This window comes from Alosa sapidissima, chromosome 20, assembly GCF_018492685.1.
Source record: "Alosa sapidissima isolate fAloSap1 chromosome 20, fAloSap1.pri, whole genome shotgun sequence".
Taxonomy (NCBI): domain Eukaryota; kingdom Metazoa; phylum Chordata; class Actinopteri; order Clupeiformes; family Clupeidae; genus Alosa; species Alosa sapidissima.
The window spans coordinates 19,808,688-19,832,012 of NC_055976.1; the positions used below are offsets into that span (position 1 = coordinate 19,808,688).

The window sequence follows — 23,325 nt, forward strand, 5'->3', positions numbered from 1 at the left end:
TTGTTCATATTGGGCTTGCTGTTCCAAGTCTTTCTCCAGTTGATGGCCAAGACGCACCAGTTCATCAACGGTGTTGACCCGTCCACGAAGTTGGCTTGTGAGCTGTGGCTTGGTGTTCTTCAAGATCATCTTTACGATGTCAAGTTCAGCCATATTGGGGTTCCAACGCTTACAGAGTGCTCTGTAAGAGAAAGCAAAGTCTCTTATGGGTTCGCGATCTTCCTGTCTGCGGCTTCTTACTCGATCAGCCAGCTCTTCTTCATAGTCCTCAGACAAAAAAGCTGAAAGAAAGTCACGCTGGAATTCAGCCCAAGTGCCAACCTGCCCCCTAGCAATCTCCCACCAATCACGTGCGGTGCCATGAAGAACTGTTCTAAAAGTGGCAAGGATGTCAAAATCAGAGAGAGGCTGTACGGCCAAGAAGTCTCGACATTTAGCAAGATACAGAACAGGATCAGGATCATCCTGAGGCCTGCCATAAGTGGGGAATGCAAGTTTGAGATGATCAGTTTTAACAGTATTAGGCACAGATTATGAACAATGATACAGGAGGACCGTACACAAGTCTTTGAGAAGAGAAAAGCTGCTTAGTGTTAGTAAAACTGTTCTCCATCCTCTGTTCCAAGTCATGAATTTTTGTGTTCTTTTGGAGAACAAGTGTTCTTTTGGAGAACAAGTGTCTGTAAATTCTTCACAGAGATGGCCAGCTGGTCTAACTCACTAATGCAATGATCCATCTCCTTTGATAGGTCAACCTGAACGGCTGTGAAGACCTGTTGATGCCCCTGGATCTCCTGTTGGACTTCAAGCTGGAGCTGTTTGATCATGAAGCTGACTTCAGTAGTTCGAACAACATCTTGGTTTTTCAGCTCCTCTGCGAACATAGTTTTCATTCCTTTAAACATATTACTCAATTCAGTGTCCATTTTGTCTGTTTTATTTTTAGTTTCTGAGACAACTGTGTTTATGTTTGTGAATTCCTGTTGAGTTTGCTCTGCGAAAGATTGAAGTTTTGCCTCCAGATGAAACCGACTGCACCCCATTTGTCTTTCAAAGTTGACAAGCCTGCCCGTGTGATCATCCATCTTTTCAAACATCAATGTCCAGTTGTCTGTGTGTCCCAGTGATTGTAAAGCCAACCTCCCTAGCGTTCTGCCAGGTGTGGGAAGTGCGGATGGCAGGGCCTGCTGTCCAGAGGTGTCTGAGGCAGAAGCTGACGGAGGGGTGGCCATCACCATAGACTCCAACTGGCCTACATTTTGGGTCAACCCTGGAAGAATCTGGGTTAGCCTTTTCACAGCTGAAGGTGCAAAATGAAGATAGGGTCAATATTGGCATTTTGTCGAGATGCAGGTTGAGTTGGTGCAGGAGTGGAGATACCAGGCTGCTGAGTCACGGGTAGAGATAGAGCAGGGGTACCAAGCTGCAGAGTCACAGGTTGAGATAGAGCAGGGGTACCAAGCTGCAGAGTCACAGGTTGAGATAGAGCAGGAATACCAAGCTGCCGAGTCAGAGGTTGAGTTGGAAGAGGAGTGGCGATATCAGGAGAGGAGGAGAAGACAGATGAGAGAGCTAACCAGCTCACCTGAAGAAATAAATCATGTTTTTTACCAGTTTTACAATAAACTATATTCTTCAGAAATAAACCCCAACCAGGAATTCATAGACTCTTTCCTAAACAGCATCAAATTACCACAACTCAATGAGACCGAAATAAAAAACCTGGAATCACCTATAACTCAACAAGAACTGTTTGATGCCCTGAAACAGATGCCCGATAATAAAGCACCAGGTCCGGATGGCTTTCCTGCTGAGTTCTACAAACAATTTTGGACCATCTTAGCTCCACTTTTCATCAGAATGATTAATGAATCAAAACAGAAAGGACGTCTTCCAACTAGTTCCACCACAGCCTCAATTTCACTGCTCCTCAAGCCCAATAAGGACCCAACATTGCCATCCAGCTACCGACCAATCTCTCTCCTCAATGTGGACAATAATATAATCGCAAAAATGCTAGCACACAGATTAGCAGAGGTCACCCCATCCATTATCCACCCAGACCAAACAGGCTTCATTAAAGGTAGAATTTCATCCACCAACACCCGCAGACTGTTAAATATAATGTATCACTCCACAAATTTTCAAGATAATACCATCATAGCAACTCTGGACGCAGAAAAAGCTTTTGATAGGGTGAATTGGAATTTCCTGTTTTCCACATTAGGGAGGTTTGGCTTCGGGGAGTCGTTCATTAACTGGATTAAACTTCTATACACCTCTCCTTCAGCCACAGTAATCACCAATGGACTAACATCACAAAGTTTCACTCTTCACCGGGGAACTAGGCAGGGGTGCCCACTCTCCCCCTCACTATTTACAATCTTCATTGAACCCCTAGCAGCTGCCATCCGTCAGAACCCTACTCATCAAAGGTGTCCAGACTCCATATATGCATCACAAAATCAGCCTTTATGCTGACGACATTCTTCTTCAAGACCCCACAACATCAGTAGAAGAAACCATCAAACTCATTGACACATTCTCTAAAATTTCTGAATACTCAATCAATTGGAATAAATCTGCAGCTCTCCCATTACATCCCAACAGCTGGGATGTGATAGCCAACTCTTCACCTATCCCACTCTGCACTAACTATATCACTTAGGGATAAAAGTCTCCCCCAGGCTGTCAGACTTATTTAGCCTAAATTATTCCCCTCTACTCACTTCAATAGATGATGACCTTCAACGCTGGAAGAACCTCCCATTATCCATCATGGGCAGAATCTCAGTAATCAAAATGACAATACTGCCCAAAATAAACTATCTATTCTCTATGATTCCAACCCAGCCCACCACACTCTGGTTTAAGTCTCTCGATTCATTAATCACTAAATTCTACTGGAAAGATAAGACCCCAAGGATCAAACTCACCACTCTCCAAAAACCAAAAGCAATGGGAGGACTAGAGGCCCCACACTTCCAGCACTATGCCCTGGCTAACCAGCTCCACTTCATCCACAAATGGCTACACCCCACCCCCTCAGACAACACCTGGTTAGACCTAGAACAAACAATCTGTAAAGAAATTAAAATCTCAGATCTCCCTTTCTGCAGTCAGTCGGTCAAAAAACATCCATCCTTCAAAGCCCCAACAATTTCAGCTACTCTGACAGCCTGGTGGAGATTCTACCACATCACTGATTCACCTATAGCACCATCAATTCGCACCCCGATTTGGAATAACCCAGATTTCACCGTCAATAAAAAAACACTTAACTTTCACACATGGATGGGAAAGGGCATCACTCACCTTCAACACATTCTTCAAGACAATAATCTGGCCTCATTTTCCTGTTTGGTCCAGAAGCACGGCATCGAGAGTAAACACTTCTTACAATACCTGCAAATTAAATCATCTATCCTAGGAAAAATTAACATCCAGACAGCTAACCTTGACATTCCACCACCAATCTCAGAGCTGCTTAATATTCCCTCTCCCAAAAAAATACTCTCCCAAATTTACAAAATTATATCTCGTTCAGAAAAAACAATTGGCCTGCCATATCACAAATGGGAATCAGACTTATCAATTACTCCCGGTGCTGACTTCTGGACCAAAATGTGCAAAAACATCTACCTCATGACAAAGAATAGTAATCTACAACTAATACAATACAAGGTTCTTCACAGATTCCACTTCACTGCACATAAATTGGCTAAAATGGGGTTTGGCTCGGATCTTTGCACTCACTGCACACAAAATAACCCAGATACATACATTCATGCGGTTTGGTATTGCACTCCAATCAACCACTTCTGGGTGAGTGTCACAAAATCTCTCTCTTCCATCTTTGGCTGTCACATCCCAGCATCCCCTTCCTTATGCATACTTGGTGATACATCCACAGTCAATTTAAGCAACTCCTGCAATAAAACACTGCTGGTAGCGCTGACTATCGCCAAGAAAACAATCCTCATGAACTGGAAATCTAAGAACAAAGCTCACATCACTCATTGGAAAAACTTGTTAACAGACTATATATCATTAGAAAACCTATCAACTACAAACTTAATCAATACTCAGGATACAACCTCTCCTTGGTACCCCTTTATCACCTACTTACAGTCCTGACCCTCTTTGCCTGAGTTCCATCTCCACACCATCATAACACACTTCATCAACAGATACACATATCATCGAACACTGGGCAGGGGAGGGTAGCTGGAACTATTATTGTTATTATTATTATTAGTAGTAGTAATATAAATAGCATCCCCTTCTTTCCCTCCCCCTTTTATTTACATTCTCTGATAAAACTTTACTAATTTCACTCTTTCTCTCTGCCTCTCCCATCGTTATTCTGACGGGGCCCCATTGGATGGCTTGGGAGACTCGGTCCTGGCGGGTCGCTGTGTGGTTTTGGCATTGGTTGGATCCTGTGGGTTATCTATTGGCCCTGGGCCCCCGGTGTGCACCCTCCTCATATGCTCATGCACACGCCTTGTCCTGGAAGCACACAACACACTTTACTCTCTTTTAATTGCACTACATGTTAGGTGACATACATCAAACATAAACAAAAACTACAAAACAGGCTAGGGTAAGAGTGGAGTGCAGGTAGATGCCTCATCAGGTGTCTATCTGCATGCCTCACTTATTTTAATGCACACATTGAGGAGGCATACATCTTACACAGGGTAAGTGTGGTGTGCATGGGGAAATCCTGACAGATATTCACCATGCATGCCCACTTCTTTTAATGCTACACTCTAGATAGATCCCTCAACCTAGCCATTCACATACTGTACATATTTAGGTCAAGAGTGGCGTGTTGGGTGAAGGTCTGGGGGCGAGGTGTGGTTGGTCGTGGTAGTGGGGGATGTGTGCATATGCTGGGGGCCTGGGGGGATGGGTGGCACGCAGGTCCTCCCCTCTGTCAGCTCGTCGCAGTATAACTACAGGGGCTGGGTGGAACTGTGGCCATTAATGGGTGCCCAGGTTGGCAATCAGTCAGGCAATCAACCAGGCAATCAGTTATTCCTATTATTATACTTATCTTTAATAGAATAATTACAACTCCTCTCCTCTGAAACCCTCCCTCTCTATGTTCCAGCTTCTCTCCTCCTGGCCCAACAGCAAGCCAGCCTTATACATATGCACTCACACACACACACACACACACACACATACATCCTCACATACTCACTACCCCTCACCCCCCATCCCAACACCACCTCATTCACACTCTCAGAGCTACCATCTGCACCCCCCCCCCATCCCCCCTTCTTTTCATTCCGGTCATCAATTTCATCCCTGATAATCATATCTGTAATCATCCTGGACGCAAATCATCCTTAGCCTTTCTGTTATTAATGTTATGGTGTGTTATGTTTGTGGAAGCCAAGTCAATGTCATGTCTTGTTAAGTTACAGTATGTGTTTATGTAATGTACATCTGTTTGTCGTATGTAGTATTCTTGTGCATGTCGTAGTGTTGCATTTTCTGTAATGTCAATGATGTTTGCAAATAAAAAAATTATTAAAAAAAAAATAAAAAAAATGCTCGTCTTCGTGTTTCTCGCATGTAATACAAGTATTTCCTGAAAACTTTGTGCAGCGATTTTGGGTTTGAATCAAGCTCTGGATGTCTAGCAAATAGTGGATAAACATTATTATTTTGACATACGTCGCGGGCCGGAATTGGACCAGACGGCCGGGAGTTTGAGACACCTGTGGTAAAAGATCTGCAAAGGGTGAGCATGTCAAATAACGATGTCATTACTTTTTACCGCAAGGTTGTAGATGATTTTATGAAATATAACGAATGCCCAACAATACCAAACAAACTTAGTTGCTCCCTTGATAAAGATACAGCCACTGCCATATACTGTTTTTGATCCCGGAAATTTGGTCTCTGCATTTATCCCAATCTGTGAATTATTGAAACATACACCAGGACAGGGACCAGGGACAGACCAGAGAGACCAGTAGACTGACATCTTCTATCTAAGTTGCTGTGTAGTCTCAGCCATCAGATCAGAAGTATAAGTATATATACTCTTTTGATCCCAGGAAATTTGGTCTCTGCATTTATCCCAATCCGTGAATTAGTGAAACACACTCAACACACAGTGAGGTGAAGCACACACTAATTCCAGCGCAGTGAGCTGCCTGCAACAACAGCGGCGCTCTGGGAGCAGTGAGGGGTTAGGTGCCTTGCTCAAGGGCACTTCAGCCGTGCCTACTGGTCAGGGTTCGAACCGGCAACCCTCCGGTTACAGGTCCGAAGTGCTAACCAGTAGGCCACGGCTACATGGTGAATAGTCAGGCAGTGAAGAACGCTCTACTGAGTTTCCTGACAGTGTGTATACAGGGAGGCATGTAGAGGCTTATGTAGATGAGTTTGCTAGGGTCAAAAAATAATTGGAAATTCCAAACTGGCAAAAAAGCCATTTTCAGAAATCAGAAATAAAGCAGCTTAGAGATTATCAGCGTGCAATACAAAAAGTGATGTTGATGTTATTTTTTTTACTTCTTTTGTTATTGTAGTCTTTCAATAGAACTGTGTGATCTGACTGCAACTGGGGACTGTTTGGTATCTTACGACTTGCTACTGTGGGATACTCCATTGATGAATAAGGAGCAGGATATACTGTTCAGACAATTCAGTAAGCAACATCACAGCAGAACATATAGGAGTAGGGACACGGACAAGGCAGCTTGCGTCACTTGCTAACTTGCTTACTGTACACATCAGGAGACTGGATACACAGTGCTTCTAGTTGTATATGAAGACAGACCAGCAAGCATCAGTGAGCTGGAATTAGTGAAAAACAAGTGAAACAGGTTAGTTTTACTCTACCTATGATGTGTTGTTGCAATGGTAATCCTGCTTAGTACCAGAGGATCCGTAGGTTCAGACAATGGATTGCAGTATTAGAGATCCTGAGCCATTGATATGGTGTTTCTGTTTAGAACATAGACACAGGTAACCTGACCCTCGCCAGATGAATTTCGTTCCGCTTAGCTCCGCCTAGCTTCACTCACATCCATCTGGGACCTCTTCCATTGAGAGTGATTTCTGCAACCGATTTTATGGTACAGCCAATCAGGACGCAGGGCGGGAGTTTCATAGATGTGACATAGCGTAGAAGCGACTGTGAGACTGTTATCAGCGTCACGGGTTGGCTTCGATGTGAGTGGTTGAAGTAGCACGTCAATAGATGACGGACAAGTGGCTTATTCAATCATATGCAAGCATTTTTTGATTAGGCCCAGCCTTCTGAAGCAACACTCCAATGGATTGGTCCCAGATGGATGAGTGGAGCTAGGCGGAACGAAATTCATCTGGCGAGAGTCAGGTTAAGACACAGGGGCATGAAATCTGAGAGCTTGTCACTTACTTACTTACTTACTTACTTACTTACTTACTTACTTAGTTACTTACATACTTACTTACTTATGTACGCACTTACTTAGCCTACTTACAGTACTTACTTACATACTTACTTACTTACCCAACCCTCTTGGTCAATGTATGTAATATGGTTTGCAAATTCTTACACATTTACAGTGAGGTCAAAATAATTTCTTCAGGGTCAACTGTTTACATGTTTACATTTAAACCATTACACATGTAATCATAATTCATATAATATATTCATACGATTCTTTGGTTCACATTATTTTATTTTTTATAATCATTGGCATAATGTTTAAGCAGTAAAGTGGGAGACAGATACAGATCATATCAATCTGTAATCAATCAAGACTTGTATTGCCTTCCTGTTTATCTAGCCGTTTATCCTAGCACCTTTGTCATGCATTGTTACCTTTCTTTAAATAATAAAATTGCTATAAATGTTCAAAATGCACTTGTGTACAATTTTCTATTGTGTTATGTTATTTACCAGACACTAGCCCAGAACATGATCAAAAGGTTCTTAGGTAGCACATCACGGTAATGGTACATGAACTAGCATGAATTCATGCATGAATTAATTCATGATTTATGCATTACTTCATTAATACCTCATGTATCATCAGGAATTTACTTGAGTTTATAGTCTGTTATTCACGACCTAATGCATAAACAACACATCAACTAAAGCATTAGGTACGGTGAGTATCATTATGAATTATTTGAATTTTTTAGGTATGATCATGATTTCTTTTTCTTCTTTTTTACTTATGGAATCAGCATTCAATCGACATTTTCTCTACGATTTAATTGAGACTCAAATGTTGTATATATATATAAGCATGATAAACAAATTGACTACTGTGAATTGTACAGTTTTAGTTGCATGTGTGGTATAAAAAGTGTGCTGTTTTTTTCAGTAAGCGATTTACCAACAGTCATTAAGGACCTGAACTACAAGCTAACCCAGTGACAGTGTCAACTTTAGGTGGACAGACACTCGTTAGCTCTGGACTGGACTGGACTGGACCAGTCTCAGTGAATAGAAGAGGAGCAGTCAGGCTATGGACACACAGTTTGCTTTCATTTCACTTACAATGCTCCACTGAAAATCAATGGCATTTCATTCATGCAGTGTGCCGCTGTATGACCCTGTACAGATGTACCATTTGTAGGGTACATTTTCCTTCCAGGCGAATAAAGTTTTTCTTCTTTTTTTAAAATCTTATACAGTCTTAAAACGATTGTGTGGAAAACAACACAACTGACGTTGTTTATAACACATCTGTGTCCAGATAGGGACAACACAGTTTGTGTTGTTTCCTTTTTTTATTTGTTACACAATATGTGTTGAAAACAACACAAATTGAGTTGTTTTTTAACACATTTTCTGTGTCCAGATAAGGACAACCAAGGCCGGAGTGGGGCCACTTTTCAGCCCGGGAGTTTCAGGCCCATTTTCCATAGTGGTGGAAATGGGATAAATGAAGCAACATTTCAGCTCTTACTATCCTGTAGTTTTTATTAGTACCATGGTTCAACAAATGTGTAAAGGTTATATAATAATTCACTTCAACTGAGAAGTTAAAAAATATTTCACTATTCCACAAGTTAACAAAAACAGAAAGAAAGAAAGAAAGAAAGAAAGAAGAGGCATATTGAACTAATGTTTAAGCTTCTGTTGTTTTATGCATGGGTAGGCTATATTGTTATTGGGTGATTTAGCCTACTCCTTTACTACACCCTCTTCTGAGCAAACAAGGCATATAGGTTTATCATGTAGTATAATTGCTCTTTCTTAGGCCTACATTAAATAACTTTAATTTATCCTCTCTACTTGTCCTTGTAGTCATGGCCTCCTCATCACTAATTTCGGGCTCATCATTTTCAGTGGTCGACTGGTTGATCTGCTGCTCAGAGGCTAAATTTTTTACCGCATACTGTAGGCCTACACAGATCAGGCTTCAATTTTGTTATCAATATTTGCATACTGCAAAGTCTATGAATCGGATACAAAAGGCTAATATTTTAAGTAATTTATATGTTGCTTGCGAATAGCTTGACAACACTACAACGTCCAATATTATCCCAATAATTACATTGCTAATAATCATTGCCTATAGGCTATCTCTCTTTACCAGTTGCCACTTTTGTCTGTAATCTGGAAGCTTGGCACATTTAGCAGCATTCTACCTGGCCGTTTCAGTCCCTCCTGGCCTTTCTACCATCCATCCTTCCTGACGCTTATGGCTACTGTAGGGCCGGCCCGGCTCGGCTATCCGTAATCTGAGAAAACTTTTTGGAAAAGACTGGCTATATGGACCCAACCAACTCTTTTTGGGAGAGGAGAACTCCCTCACATGGTAGGCTACAACCCATGCAGAGGCAACGGTGTCATGCAGAAAATGCGGAACGTGTATAGCCTACTCTAAGAGAAGATAGACTAACGTGACAAATGTCAATATTTTTTTCCTCGACCGGCCCAAAAGTTTGAAAGTGAAGCTGCCCACCGGGAATTCTCCCGATTATAATCTACAAATATACCCACCCCGGGCCTGAGGACAACACATTTGTTTTAAGAGTGTACAACCTTACAAATGCTGTGATGTGTAGAAGCACATGCTGGCTACTTCACAGTAATACAGGTTAGGTGTGGAATATGCTCAAACACAAGGTACTGGACAAAAATTGAACATGTAATGCGTATTTATACCACTGACCATTGGTTATTACCCTGGAAATCCAGAGTTCTCGCGAGAGCACAATTTGAATTGTGCCCGCAAGATACTCTGGCCACGAGCAATGATCCAAATTTCTTCTATCTCTCGAGCGAGAGGGACCAATCAAATCGGTGTAGGCGGGACAAAGGCGAGCTACACTGATGACTGACGTAGCATTATCCAACTGCGTGCAGTGAGAGTTTCAAATGCATGCTTGGTGCCGCCCCTCGAATTGGGCCATTTTCATTACTCGTGGCCAGACCCTTAATCTGAAAGATTCCAGGGTCTGGTTTACCAGGCTAATTGGTTATGTCTCTAAGGTAGGAACATAAGAGGCTGCAGCACTATAATAACGGGGAAACACATTGTGTCTCCTTAGAGTTCTATTGTTCTATTTGACATTTTTGTCAAAATTGAGTTATTGACATATTCTGTGACACCTTAAGAAGGTTAGGTCTTTCTTGCTACCGCTTATCAGTATAACTATGGAATTCTAAGACTTTGAGGCTCAATATCTCAGAACGTACTGTAGATAGAACTTTATAATTCTAAGGAGACAAGTACATGAGTTGCATAAAGGCATTGGTTGGCAGAGACATGTAATATTCTGGCCACAAGGGTGGCACATTTCTGCACTGGAATTCTGAAGTTGATTATGCCCATCAACTTTAGTCATCGTCCATGTGGTATTTAACACATAGGTTACACAATCATTACTGTGAAAGCCCTAGTCTCTGCTCATGGAACACTTTGAATTTGTATGTGTTCACTTAATAATGTCTGGATAGCCCTAGCAGCCCCACTCTACAAGTACACCTCTAGGTGTGGATTGACAAAATGGCTGCAGTACAAGTTTAGTGCCACAAGAGGGCGACGTAACTGCACTACACTAAGCTGCAGAGGCATGGCAACCCTTGCTAAGTAAAAACAGACATGACCTTCCACCATCTGATAGGTGAATGTTTTCCTATTTGCCTCGTCTGATGGATCACAGATGGTTCTGGATGAAAATTTGTTTTGGCATAGGCCTACACTATGCTTAGTACAAAGGTGAATTTAAATGCTTTTTTCTAAAATCTGAAAACTACGCAAATATTCTAACTTCAATGTGAGTAAGATACTGCATATCTGCATACATCCAGGAGCCTATATAAAATATTGTTTCATTGTCATGGTTTCATCTACATTGCTACGTTGGTAAAGGCACAATGAAGACCTCTCCTAAAACACTGTTCCCACAGAGGTGGCATTCACGAATAGCCCCTTCCTCAGTGCCCAGTGGTCTGCTTCCACTTCTGAAAATAATGATGACAGACATAAAACAACATCTACTTCAAAGAGTCCCCCGTGAGTGTCAACACCACCCTCAGTGCCACACGCCCTGATCCTCAGAGGCAGCTGGAATGCCCCTACTAGACCAAGCCTCATCACAACCCACCCATGCAGAAAAGGAGCTAAATCAGTCAGTCATGTGGAAAAGAACCAGAACTCAGTTATGTGTGACAGCCAGCCCCACAACTGTAAGGTGTGTTATATAGTGCCAGAGAAAGTGGCACATCACTACAATAAAAAATGAAGTTGTACGCCGTAAATACGTGGGGCACCATTTCACAAGAATAGTGCCATGGTGGTAGCTAAGAGAACCAGAGCCATAATTTAGTTACTTTATGTCAATCAGAATCTGAGATGTGTCAGTCACTGGCTAACAGACCAGGATTCGGGAACTGGGCCTGAACCCAGTTAAATCATGACTTTAGGCTTGAGGATCAGCCAGCACAGACGACCACTGAATGTGCAGTGTTTTACTGAATAGTACTGTTTAGAATCACTCAACACAGTAACTGACTGCTGTGTGTGTGTGTGTGTGTGTGTGTATGTGCCTGTGTGTCTCTGTGTGCGTGAGAAAGATCGTACTTTTGAAATGTAACAGAAAACACTCAACTCTCAACTGATGGTATGTATCTGTCAGAAGGACATGCTGTTTACTTCAAGAGATAAAGTGTGTGTGTGAGAGATTGTGTTTGAATGGGGGAGAGAGAAATAGAGAAAAAAAGACAGAGAAAGAGAATGTGTGGTAGAGAACTTCTGAGCCCCCCCTACACACAATCCCTCTCACTATCCGGATTATTTGTTATATGTGGGAACCTTGCTTTTGCCAAAATTAATTTGAAGGGTATGGTACCACTGGTGGGGGTTTCATGGGGGTCCAAAAACCCTCTCCGGCAGAGATGACTCTTGGAACCCCATATTTGGACCCCCAAATGACCATGTGGGCACTTGATGATCCTAATGGGATTTATACTAGATAAAGATACATATTTGTTCTTTCTTTTAATGAAATAACATTTTTGACTATGAAGCTCCATAATATGAATTTTATTCTTCATAATGCACCATTTTGGACATTGTTTCCAGGTGTCTAGAATGTAGATCAGGGAGAATTTAGTGATGATAAAGCATGAAAATAGTGGAAATAACATAGTATTGTTCCATTGTTCTATGTTCCATAGATCATGTTCCACTGATCATTTTGGCCGAGGCGTAACGTCTCTCCAGTTCGTACGTTTCCTCATGTTTTTTAATATCTTCTGCACTAACAAAGAAGAATGTAATGTTCTTGATGTTTTCTGCAAGTCTTTGCATGGGAAAAGCCCATGTTATGACCACGAGTTAGTCTAATGTGACTAGCTGTAAACTCCGCTAGCAGTTAGTTTAGCATTATGTTTATGCATTACCTCTGTATGCTCTACGTCTGTGAGTGTTTAGTGAGTCTCAGAATATTAATAAACTGTCGTTCTGCGCACCTGAACATTCCATGTCGCATGTCTCCCTTGCTAGTAGGGCTGACAGTGATGGTATAGGAATGATCCATGTAAAACATTCAACTCCTTCTTTTTATTTTGCTTGTGCAGATGCTGTTTTATGTATGCCAGTGCTTGAAGGCATGTTTTGTTTGAACTTTTCCTAAAGGAATAAATGTGATAAGGCAGTTTTGGTCTCAGTCCCTTCACCGTCTGACTAATAGTTATATATTACTAATATATTAATAAAGCTTAACCAACTTTATTATAAGGGCCCCCCATACTGATAGTTATACATTACTAATATATTAATTAAGCTTAACCAACTTTATTATAAGGGGCCCCACACTGATAGCTATATACTACTAATATATTAATAAAGCTTAACCAACTTTATTATAAGGGTCCCCCATACTGATAGTTATATATTACTAATATATTAATTAAGCTTAACCAACTTTATTATAAGGGGCCCCACGCTTATAGCTAATACTACTAATATATTAATTAAGCTTAACCAACTTTATTGCAAGCGGTTCCGGCGCCAACAAGAGTGGCAGCATGTCAAGGTAGCTCCGTGTTTTTTTCTTGAATTTCCCCTTGGGGATCAATAAAGTATCTATCTATCTATCTATTGTAAGGGTCATATGGGGAGTGGTTCATATTGGGATAGGCAGAAGCACAGTTTAATAACAATTAGTTAAATAATAATAAGTCATTAACTTTTCTATTAACATATAGTTTGTAAATAAACATTTAACATTTAAATGATGTAAGAAATAACTGTTAATTAGTGCCAACAAGACATTTAGTTAACTATTAACACATATTAATACAATATTAGTTAATAGATTTGCTAAAACATTAACATACAGATTTTATGCAAACAACTAATATTTAATTAATGATGAAAAAACTATTAACTTGTGCCAAATAGATATGTTAGTAACAATTAACTCTCACGGTTCAGACAGACGACCAGAGGACCACAATTGCGTCACACCAGAAAGTTTATTAAACTTAAGGGAAAAGGGAAGTAGGGAGTGAGTGAAGGCTCCAGGGGTTACTGGGAATAACAGGGATACAGGGGTTCCGTCCAATGTGCTGTGTCTGTGTCCCACCCAGTGGCAGCGATGCGTCCTATGACGCCGGTGGTGGGTGGTCCGGAAGTCCTGGGGGGGGAACACAGACACAACAGGGCGGATGAAACAAGGCAGAAGTACAGTTCAAGGGAAATCCAAATTCGTAGTAGCAAGGCAGAAAGCAGGTCTGGTTTTCTGGGGCAGAAGAGTATCCAAGATTCAGGCAGGTCCGGGGTCACAAAACAAGAGTGAGCCAGAAGCGCGAGCAAACAGGTTCCGGGTGTGAGCTTTGCAGACGATCTGACAAAGGAGAGCTGAAAGACAGGGCTTTAAATACTGGGAGAGGTTAGTGGGTAATGCAGCGCAGCTGGCAGAGTAATTAGAGCAGAGCAGAGCAGGGACAGGTGGAGCTAGTTAGGCTGAGTAGAGAGAGTGGTGAGCAGAGTGGAAGATAATGGAAACCAATTAAGGTGGTAACCCGGTGGAGTGAGAGGGCTCATGACAGAACCCCCCCCCCAAGGGACGGCCCCAGAAGTCCCAAGAGCAACACCACGCCGGGCGGGAGGAGGGGAGCCGGAGGAGGGCTAGAACTCCTCCGAACGGTCCGAGTGAACGTCCTCATCCTCGGAGGAAGCCGGAGGGTCGTGGTCGGGAGATGGGACAGGTCCCGAGACAGGGTCAGGCACAGGACAGGAAGCCGAGCGGGCAGGACGGTCAGGGACCCCTCTGGGGCGGCCCCTACGGATTGCAGGTTGATCAGGATGCCGTTGGTGGAAGGCGGTGATGAGAGTCCGATCCACAATCCGACTAGCCGGGACCCAGGTCCTTTCCTCAGGTCCATAGCCCTCCCAGTCAATGAGGTACTGGAGACCCCTACCCCTCCGTCTGGACCGAAGCAGGCGGCGGACGGTGTAAACCAGACCACCATCGACGAGCCGTGGAGGAGGAGGAGAAGGCGCAGCAGGGACCAGCGGACTCTCATGAATGGGCTTAATCTTAGACACATGGAAAGTGGGGTGCACCCTCATGGAATTAGGCAGTTGGAGCCGGACAGCAGTTGGGCTAATCACTCTTACAATAGGGAATGGGCCAAGGAACCGAGGTGCCAGCTTTTGCGACTCCACCCTGAGTGGCAGGTTCTTCGATGACAACCACACCCTTTGACCAACATGGTAGGTGGGAGCAGGAATTCTCCGACGGTTGGCCCCGGTAGTGTAGCTGGCAACGGATCTGAGGAGTGTGGCTCGGGCTTGTGACCAGGTGCGGCGACATCGACGGGCAAAAGCAAGTGCAGATGGGCAAGTAACCTCCCCTTCCTGGCTGGCAAATAGAGGAGGCTGGTATCCATAAACACATTGGAAGGGGGACATACCGATGGCAGAGCAGGTCAGAGAATTGTGTGCGTACTCCACCCATGTCAATTGCTGCGACCAGGAGTGGGGGTTGCGTGAGGTCATGCATCGCAGTGCCTTCTCGAGCTCCTGATTTGCCCGCTCTGACTGCCCATTGGATTGGGGATGGAATCCGGAAGTCAGACTGACTGTGGCTCCCAGCAGGTGACAGAACTCCTTCCAAAAGGCAGAGGAAAATTGTGGGCCACGGTCAGAAACTACATCCCTTGGCAGTCCGTGGATCCGGAAGACGTGTTCCAGGACCACCTGGGCGGTCTCCTTGGCGGTTGGGAGCTTGGGGAGGGGAACGAAGTGTGCCATCTTGCTGAATCGGTCAACTATGGTCAGAATGACGGTCATGCCACTTGAAGGGGGCAGCCCCGTGACAAAGTCAAGGGCGATGTGAGACCAGGGACGTCTGGGCACAGGCAGGGGCTGCAGCAATCCGGCTGGGGGCTGGCAGGACGACTTGTGTTGGTTGCAGATGGGGCAGGCTTGGACGAATTCCCGTACATCCCTTCTCAGAGAGGGCCACCAGAACCTCTGGGCGAGCAGGTTGTAAGTGCGGGTGGAGCCAGGGTGACAAGCTAGGCGGGAGTCATGTCCCCACTGAATGACCTGGGACCTCAGGTTTTCGGGGACAAACAGGCGGTCAGCTGGGCAAGCGCTGGGACCTGGCTGGTTACGGAGAGCTTCCAGCACCTGTTCCTCAACAGCCCAGGTCAGAGCTGCTACGATGCAGGGACTTGGCAGAATCGACACAGGATCCTTGGAGGGGGTGTCATCCTTCTGGAATTGACGGGAGAGGGCGTCTGGCTTGGTGTTGCGTGATCCAGGCCGGTATGACAGAGTGAAATTAAACCTGGTGAAGAACAGGGCCCAGCGGGACTGCCTGGAGTTCAACCGTTTGGCCGTGCGGATGTACTCCAAGTTCTTATGATCGGTCCAAACGAGAAATGGAATGGTGGACCCCTCCAGCCAGTGACGCCACTCCTCCAAGGCAAGCTTCACAGCCAGCAGCTCTCGGTTCCCTATGTCGTAATTGCACTCAGAGGGGGACAACCGACGTGAGAAAAAGGCACAGGGATGTAGCTTCCTATCCTCCGCAGCCCACTGAGAAATCACAGCACCAACTCCCACATCCGAGGCGTCCACCTCCACAATGAATTGCCGGTCCACATCAGGCATCTGGAGGATGGGAGCGGAGGTGAACCTTACCTTGAGGGTACTGAAGGCTTTGTCGGCTGCTGGGGTCCAGGTGAAGGGTTGCTTGGTGCTGGTTAGAGCAGTGAGAGGGGCAGCAATGGTACTGTAGTTCCGGATAAACTTTCTATAGAAGTTAGCAAACCCCAGAAACTGTTGCAGCTTCTTTCTGTTCTCCGGAACTGGCCATGAAGTGACTGCTGATATTTTGGCAGGATCCATTTGGATACTTCCCTCTGCCACTATGTACCCCAGGAAGGCCACTGTCTTGACGTGAAACTCACATTTCTCTGCCTTGGCGTAGAGGGAATTCTCCAGGAGACGATGAAGGACTTGCTGGACATGGCGGGTGTGTTCAGACAGGTTTCTGGAGTAGATTAAGATGTCATCCAGGTAAACGAAGACAAACTTGTTTAACATGTCCCGCAGCACATCATTCACTAGAGCCTGGAACACAGCAGGAGCATTGGTGAGGCCAAAAGGCATAACCAGATACTCGTAGTGGCCTGTTGGTGTATTGAATGCGGTTTTCCATTCATCTCCCTCCCGGATCCGCACTAGGTGGTAAGCGTTTCTGAGATCCAACTTGGTAAAAACAGTGGCTCCCTGGAGCAACTCAAAGGCAGAGGTGAGCAGAGGCAGAGGGTAACGGTTTTTCACTGTGATGTCGTTGAGTCCCCTGTAGTCGATGCAGGGGCGAAGAGATCCGTCCTTCTTCCCCACAAAGAAGAAGCCAGCACCAGCAGGAGATGAAGATGGACGGATTAATCCCGCGGACAGAGAGTCGTTGATGTAGTCCTCCATGGACTTTCTTTCAGGAGCAGACAACGAATAAAGACGGCCCTTTGGAGGGGCTGTTCCAGGGAGGAGGTCGATGGCACAGTCGTACGGTCGGTGAGGGGGCAGAGATGTGGCTCGTGCTTTGTTAAACACTTCTCTGAGACCATGGTAGCATTCTGGGACATTGGAGAGGTCAGGAGCGGAGTTAGTGGGTACTGGCCGAGGGGGTAGTGCGGCAGCAAGCAGGCAGGTTCGGTGGCAGTCCTCCCCCCACTCCCTGATCACCCCGGTCACCCAGTCGAGCTGAGGGTTGTGCCGGCGGAGCCATGGGTAACCCAGGATGAGGGGTTGGCCTGGAGAGGGGAGCAGGTGAAACTGGATAGTTTCTTGATGGTTTCCGGACAGACCCATCGAGACCGGGGCCGTGACATGAGTGACCGATCCGAGTAAGTGTCCGTCCAGTGCCCGGGCAGGAATAGGAGGTGTCAAACGGTGGTTCTCCAGTCCCAGTTGGCGTGCCAGTTTGATGTCCATTATGTTGGCTTCGGCGCCAGAATCCACCAGAGCAGCCAGGGTGTGAGTTGAGTCAGAGAGGCGGAGGTGAACTTGCAGCAGGGGTTTGCGGTCGGAGGACTGGATGGTCATTGAGCTCAACCGGACTCCCCCTATGCCCGGTGAGCTTCGGCTTTTAAAAGGGCAGGTTACCACACGATGTCCATCACCTCCACAATAGAGGCAGAGGTTTGAGGTGAAGCGGCGCTGGCGCTCTGCAGGAGTGAGAGAGGCTCGCCCAATCTCCATGGGCTCAGACTGGTCAAGCTGACTTGGGTGAGTGGCAGTAGATGACAGGAGCCCCGTCGGATCTCTCCGAATGCCGGTAGTTGGTGGACCTTGGCGCCCCCTCTCACGACGACGGGTCTGTATCCTTCTGTCGATCCGGACAGTCAGTGCGATGGCTTCATCAAGAGTGGAAGGCAGTTCATGGGAGACCAACTCGTCCTTGATATAGTCGGCCAAGCTATGGAAGAACGCGTCCACCAACGATGGTGTGTTCCAAGAACTTCCTCTTGCCAGGGTTCGGAAGTCGATGGAATGGTCTGCGACTGTACGTCTGCCTTGTCGAATACTGAACAGTTCACGAGACGCCTCTGCGGTTGGTGAATCCAGGTCAAACACCTTCAGCATCTCCTCAGCAAACAGGTTGAAGGTTGCACATGCGGGGGTTTGACGTTCGAACTCTGCTGTTCCCCAGAGTCGAGCTCGGCCCGTCAGGTGAGTGATGGCATACCCAACTTTAGCCCCTTCCGTGGCGAAGGTCCTTGGCTGCAAGGAGAACTGAAGTCGGCAGCTAGTCAGGAATGGCCGGACCTGGGTTGAATCGCCGTTGAACCGCTCGGGGTTTCCAATCTTGGGTTCCGGAGCAGCGGCTGCAATGACCGGGGCAGGTAACTCAGGGGCAGGGCTGGTGGGCAGACTGCCTGGAACTGGGCCGGTGGGCGGAGTGGCTGGGGTAAGGTTGGGGAGGAGTTGGATGATCATGGCGAGTTGTTGTTGCTGCTGCTGGAACTGCTGCTGGAACTGCTGATGCTGTTGGTGGCCGACCTGAAGCAGGGAGGTGATGTCGCCGCTCATGCGGGCTAGCCCTCTCTCAGTGTGTTCCAGGCGTTGCATGGCGGTGGGTTGCTCAGGTTCGTCGGTTTCCATGTCGGGGGAAGTGTGCGCTGAGTCCATGATGGTCAGATCGTACTCTCACTGTTCAGACAGACGACCAGAGGACCACAATTGCGTCACACCAGAAAGTTTATTAAACTTAAGGGAAAAGGGAAGTAGGGAGTGAGTGAAGGCTCCAGGGGTTACTGGGAATAACAGGGATACAGGGGTTCCGTCCAATGTGCTGTGTCTGTGTCCCACCCAGTGGCAGCGATGCGTCCTATGACGCCGGTGGTGGGTGGTCCGGAAGTCCTGGGGGGGGAACACAGACACAACAGGGCGGATGAAACAAGGCAGAAGTACAGTTCAAGGGAAATCCAAATTCGTAGTAGCAAGGCAGAAAGCAGGTCTGGTTTTCTGGGGCAGAAGAGTATCCAAGATTCAGGCAGGTCCGGGGTCACAAAACAAGAGTGAGCCAGAAGCGCGAGCAAACAGGTTCCGGGTGTGAGCTTTGCAGACGATCTGACAAAGGAGAGCTGAAAGACAGGGCTTTAAATACTGGGAGAGGTTAGTGGGTAATGCAGCGCAGCTGGCAGAGTAATTAGAGCAGAGCAGAGCAGGGACAGGTGGAGCTAGTTAGGCTGAGTAGAGAGAGTGGTGAGCAGAGTGGAAGATAATGGAAACCAATTAAGGTGGTAACCCGGTGGAGTGAGAGGGCTCATGACATTAACAAATATTAACAAAGGGTTAGGTAATTACTAGTTTGCTATTTATTATGGCACCTTATTATAGATAATCTGTTCACCACGTAACATTGGTCCTCCTTGCACTAAAATCAATTAAGTAAAGCATACAACAGTAGAAGCCTGTGTCTTATATTGTCAAGTGAATGCTAGTTCCACTCTACCTACAGTAGTTGAAAAGACTGACATAGTACATGTCTGACTCCATCAGCTCCATCCAACAAACACTGACTGGTGGTGGACACTGACCCAGTTGGTAGTTTGGTATTTCTTGGTGTTTGTTGGTAGCCTATTTGTTGGTATTTATTTGGTGTTTGTTGATATGTGTTGATGTTTGTTAGAATTTGTTGTTGTTTGTTGTTGTTGTTTGTTAGGACAGTGTGCAAGCACCTTCAGCTCTTTCTGACCCATCTGTTTTTATCTGCACCTGACTGTTATGGTTCACCCAGTCTGGGCCACATGAGAACTAGCCCACTGATTTGGCCCAGATGTGGCTCTGATCCGGCCCAGATGTTATCGCTCTCTCGCTCATGATGATATTTAGTTTCACTCATAACGGCCTTTTTTTGTCAGGAAGCTGTTGAGCAACAGGATGCAGTGCTGATCTTTGTTCCAGCGCTGTGTACACATGTGTCTGTTGCACCGTTCCCCTGTTCAGAGATGCCATCTGATAGGATCACTGATAAAGGGTAAAGCTAATGTTTATTAGTTAAAATACACAAATATAATAATATTACTGAATTGAACACTGAATATTGATGAGTTAGCCATGGTGACTTTCTATACTAATTCAGAAACCCATCAGCACATAGTCATGATTCTATGTGCTACTGAAGCAATATGAGTGATGACTGCAAGAAGAGATAAACAATTACAAGATGATGAAGAGCAGATGTCACTCAGACATGTCAGGCACGTTGACCATAGACCTCAGTAATGACCCCGAGGCAGGAGAATGTTTTTTTTTTTTGGAGCTCATACTGCTCTTGGAGCTCTTTTAGGTTGCCAGGGGGAGAGAGAGAGAGAGAAGTGAGAGGGAGAGAGAGAGAGAGGAAGAAAGAGGCATTCCACTACCCTGGTGGAGCAGTGGTGTGCGACTTCTCACAGAATGTGGTAATTCTTCACGGTCATAAATCAAGACTGATCCCACACACCAACATACAATACACACACTCGCACACACTCCCACTCACATACACACACACAATACACACACACACACTCCCACTCTCTCTCACACACACACATACAGACACACACACACACACTCCCACTCACACATGCATGCATGCAGACCCACTGTCTTGCACTTCAGAGCTATGCTAAGTTCATGAGTAAACCTGATTAAACCTGCACTGTTGTTTAATGCTCTGACTCTAAGAGAAAGAGGACTTCCATTATGTTACATCCCAAAACTGGGGCTCGCTTGGCATTTGGGGAAAAAAAATGGAGTTTACTGCATCTGAAACCAATTGATGTGTAGCTGAGATGTTGTTGGTCACACCCACCAGAAGCTGAAAACAGTTGGTGACAACAACCACAACAGATTGAGTAAATCAACATAAGTGTCTCAGTTATAATTACAGAATGCCATTGCTGCCATGAAAGAATCTTCAGGATGATCATTTCACTCCGTGTTCTAAAGCAATTTAAGCAAAATGGAAGTTCTGTCACTTCATTCTAATTATGATGGATGACGTACTGAGCAACTGCTTGCATTGTGAACAGCTGCTAAAATATTGAAGTAAGAGTCACAATCCATCCATTTCAAGTTCAAATTTTAATAACATTGTGAAACATTTTTGAAAGCCTAACAAGGATATGCAGCATTACATCAGCATGAAACAATCAGTTGACCAATGGGATATCTACTGTATCACATGACTTAAAAAAAACATCCCATTTACTTATCCCTAGCCATTCATTCAGCCCATAAACAAAAGGTTTCCTAGCCAATGTTGCATAATAGCCTTTCTCCCCACCCATCCCACTCAGTCAGAATTCAGAAGAGTTCTGTGTTCCAGCGCATTCTGGAACATCTGGGAACAGTACAGGCCAAGAGATCTGACTGAATTCCCTCCTAAATTGCAGAAAGCTTCAGTACACACGACAGCAGTAAGCCTGGACTAGGGGTGAGACGCTGAGTGGCAACACGCAAACACAAAGCCCGCTACAGTGTGTGTGTGTGTGTGTGTCTGTGTGTGAGTGTCAGGAAAACAAAAACACAATGCTTCCGATACAGTGTTTTTGTGTTAATAACCTACATGCTAAATTCCAAAAAATGGTTTCCACCCAACAGGACCCACAGTCCAGCCAAACCAAGTCAGATCTTTCCTATTGTTTGTCCAAGAAAAAATAAAAATAGTGAATTATTTTGGACATCTATTCCAGAAGCCACTGCTTGCAGCCCACCCACAGGGAATGGTGGCTACTGAAGAGGGCTCAAACAGTGGATCTTCCTTCCAACATGAGTTACTTAGAGACCCACAGGGAGGACTGCAGGTGAATGGGACCCGAATTTGAGAGGCGTGATGCATGTGTGCTTATAGGAGGCCAGGTGGTATTGGTCAGTGTTTGAGTCACGGGCCTTTAAAACACCATAGCTGGACCAGTCCAGTGTTTATAAACACACACAGTCACACACACACACACACACACACACACGTAACAAATACACAAACACAGACACACACAACCAAATATGAAATACAAATGCCGCTGTTAAAATGATCAGTTGTACAAACTTAAACACTCATACACAAAGCCACATGCGCAGGAAGTGGGCTACTGCTATCAGTTTTGCCAGTCTGGAAAACTCACACACACACACATCATTCACACAAACACACACACACACACACAGGCACACACACACACTCACACACACACATACACTCATCGTCCAGTTTTCCAGCAGGTTAAATTAGCGTCTCTTCTCCACCAGCTTCCTTCTTACATAGACAGATAAAGAGAGCTGCAGTGTTTTGCTAACAGGCTGCCAGAGCAATCCAAGCCCAGATAAAAGTGTGGGTGCTAGGCCACAGCTCCAGTAAGGGTGTAGGGGCTCCTTAATAGGGGTCTTCATGTTGTCCTTCAGCACCTCGGCATCTGGCGGAGGTCTCCGGAACACTCTTGAAGACAGACGGACAGTCAGTCACTCACTCACTTACTCATTCACTCAGTTAGTTGCTCACTCATGCATTCATACAAACTCTCACTCACTTACTCACTCACTCAGAATACACTCTCAGTCACTCACTCATTCATTCACTCACTCACTCAGTCACTCACTCACAGAAGGCGTTCAGAGCGTTGGGTCCACAAAGTCTTGCTTGGTGAATCCTTTCTGTAAAAGACAAGAGCACAGAGACACACTCAGATGGAAGGGTGCGACCAGTCTGGAATTCTGAAAAGCGAGTGACACGCTTTTAAAATGTAGCCAAAATTCCAAAGCGGCCTCTGTTCACATTCGAGCCAGAGTTTGCATTTGCAAATGCATGAGTATCGATCCAGTCCACCCATATTACATT

At 45.2% G+C, this 23,325-nt stretch overlaps 1 protein-coding gene and 1 long non-coding RNA gene across 5 annotated transcripts in view; one reads left to right on the forward strand and one right to left on the reverse strand.

Moving 5' to 3' along the window:
- Positions 1 to 5,738: 5,738 nt before the first annotated feature.
- Positions 5,739 to 8,612, forward strand: LOC121694246. Its single transcript, XR_006025708.1, has 3 exons — positions 5,739 to 5,758; positions 6,566 to 6,673; positions 8,346 to 8,612. It is a non-coding gene; the product is annotated as an uncharacterized LOC121694246 (long non-coding RNA).
- A 12,944-nt stretch (positions 8,613 to 21,556) lies between these two features.
- pkp3b (plakophilin 3b) overlaps positions 21,557 to 23,325 on the reverse strand; it is a 57,004-nt gene continuing 55,235 nt past the window's right edge. For 2 of the 4 annotated variants that reach the window (XM_042074270.1, XM_042074266.1), the window contains exon 15: positions 21,557 to 23,141. In XM_042074270.1, the coding sequence (XP_041930204.1) occupies positions 23,100 to 23,141 (42 nt within the window). In that variant the 3' untranslated portion in view covers positions 21,557 to 23,099. The remainder of the gene's footprint in view (positions 23,142 to 23,325) is intronic. The other 2 variants (XM_042074268.1, XM_042074269.1) reach the window with 2 other exon arrangements.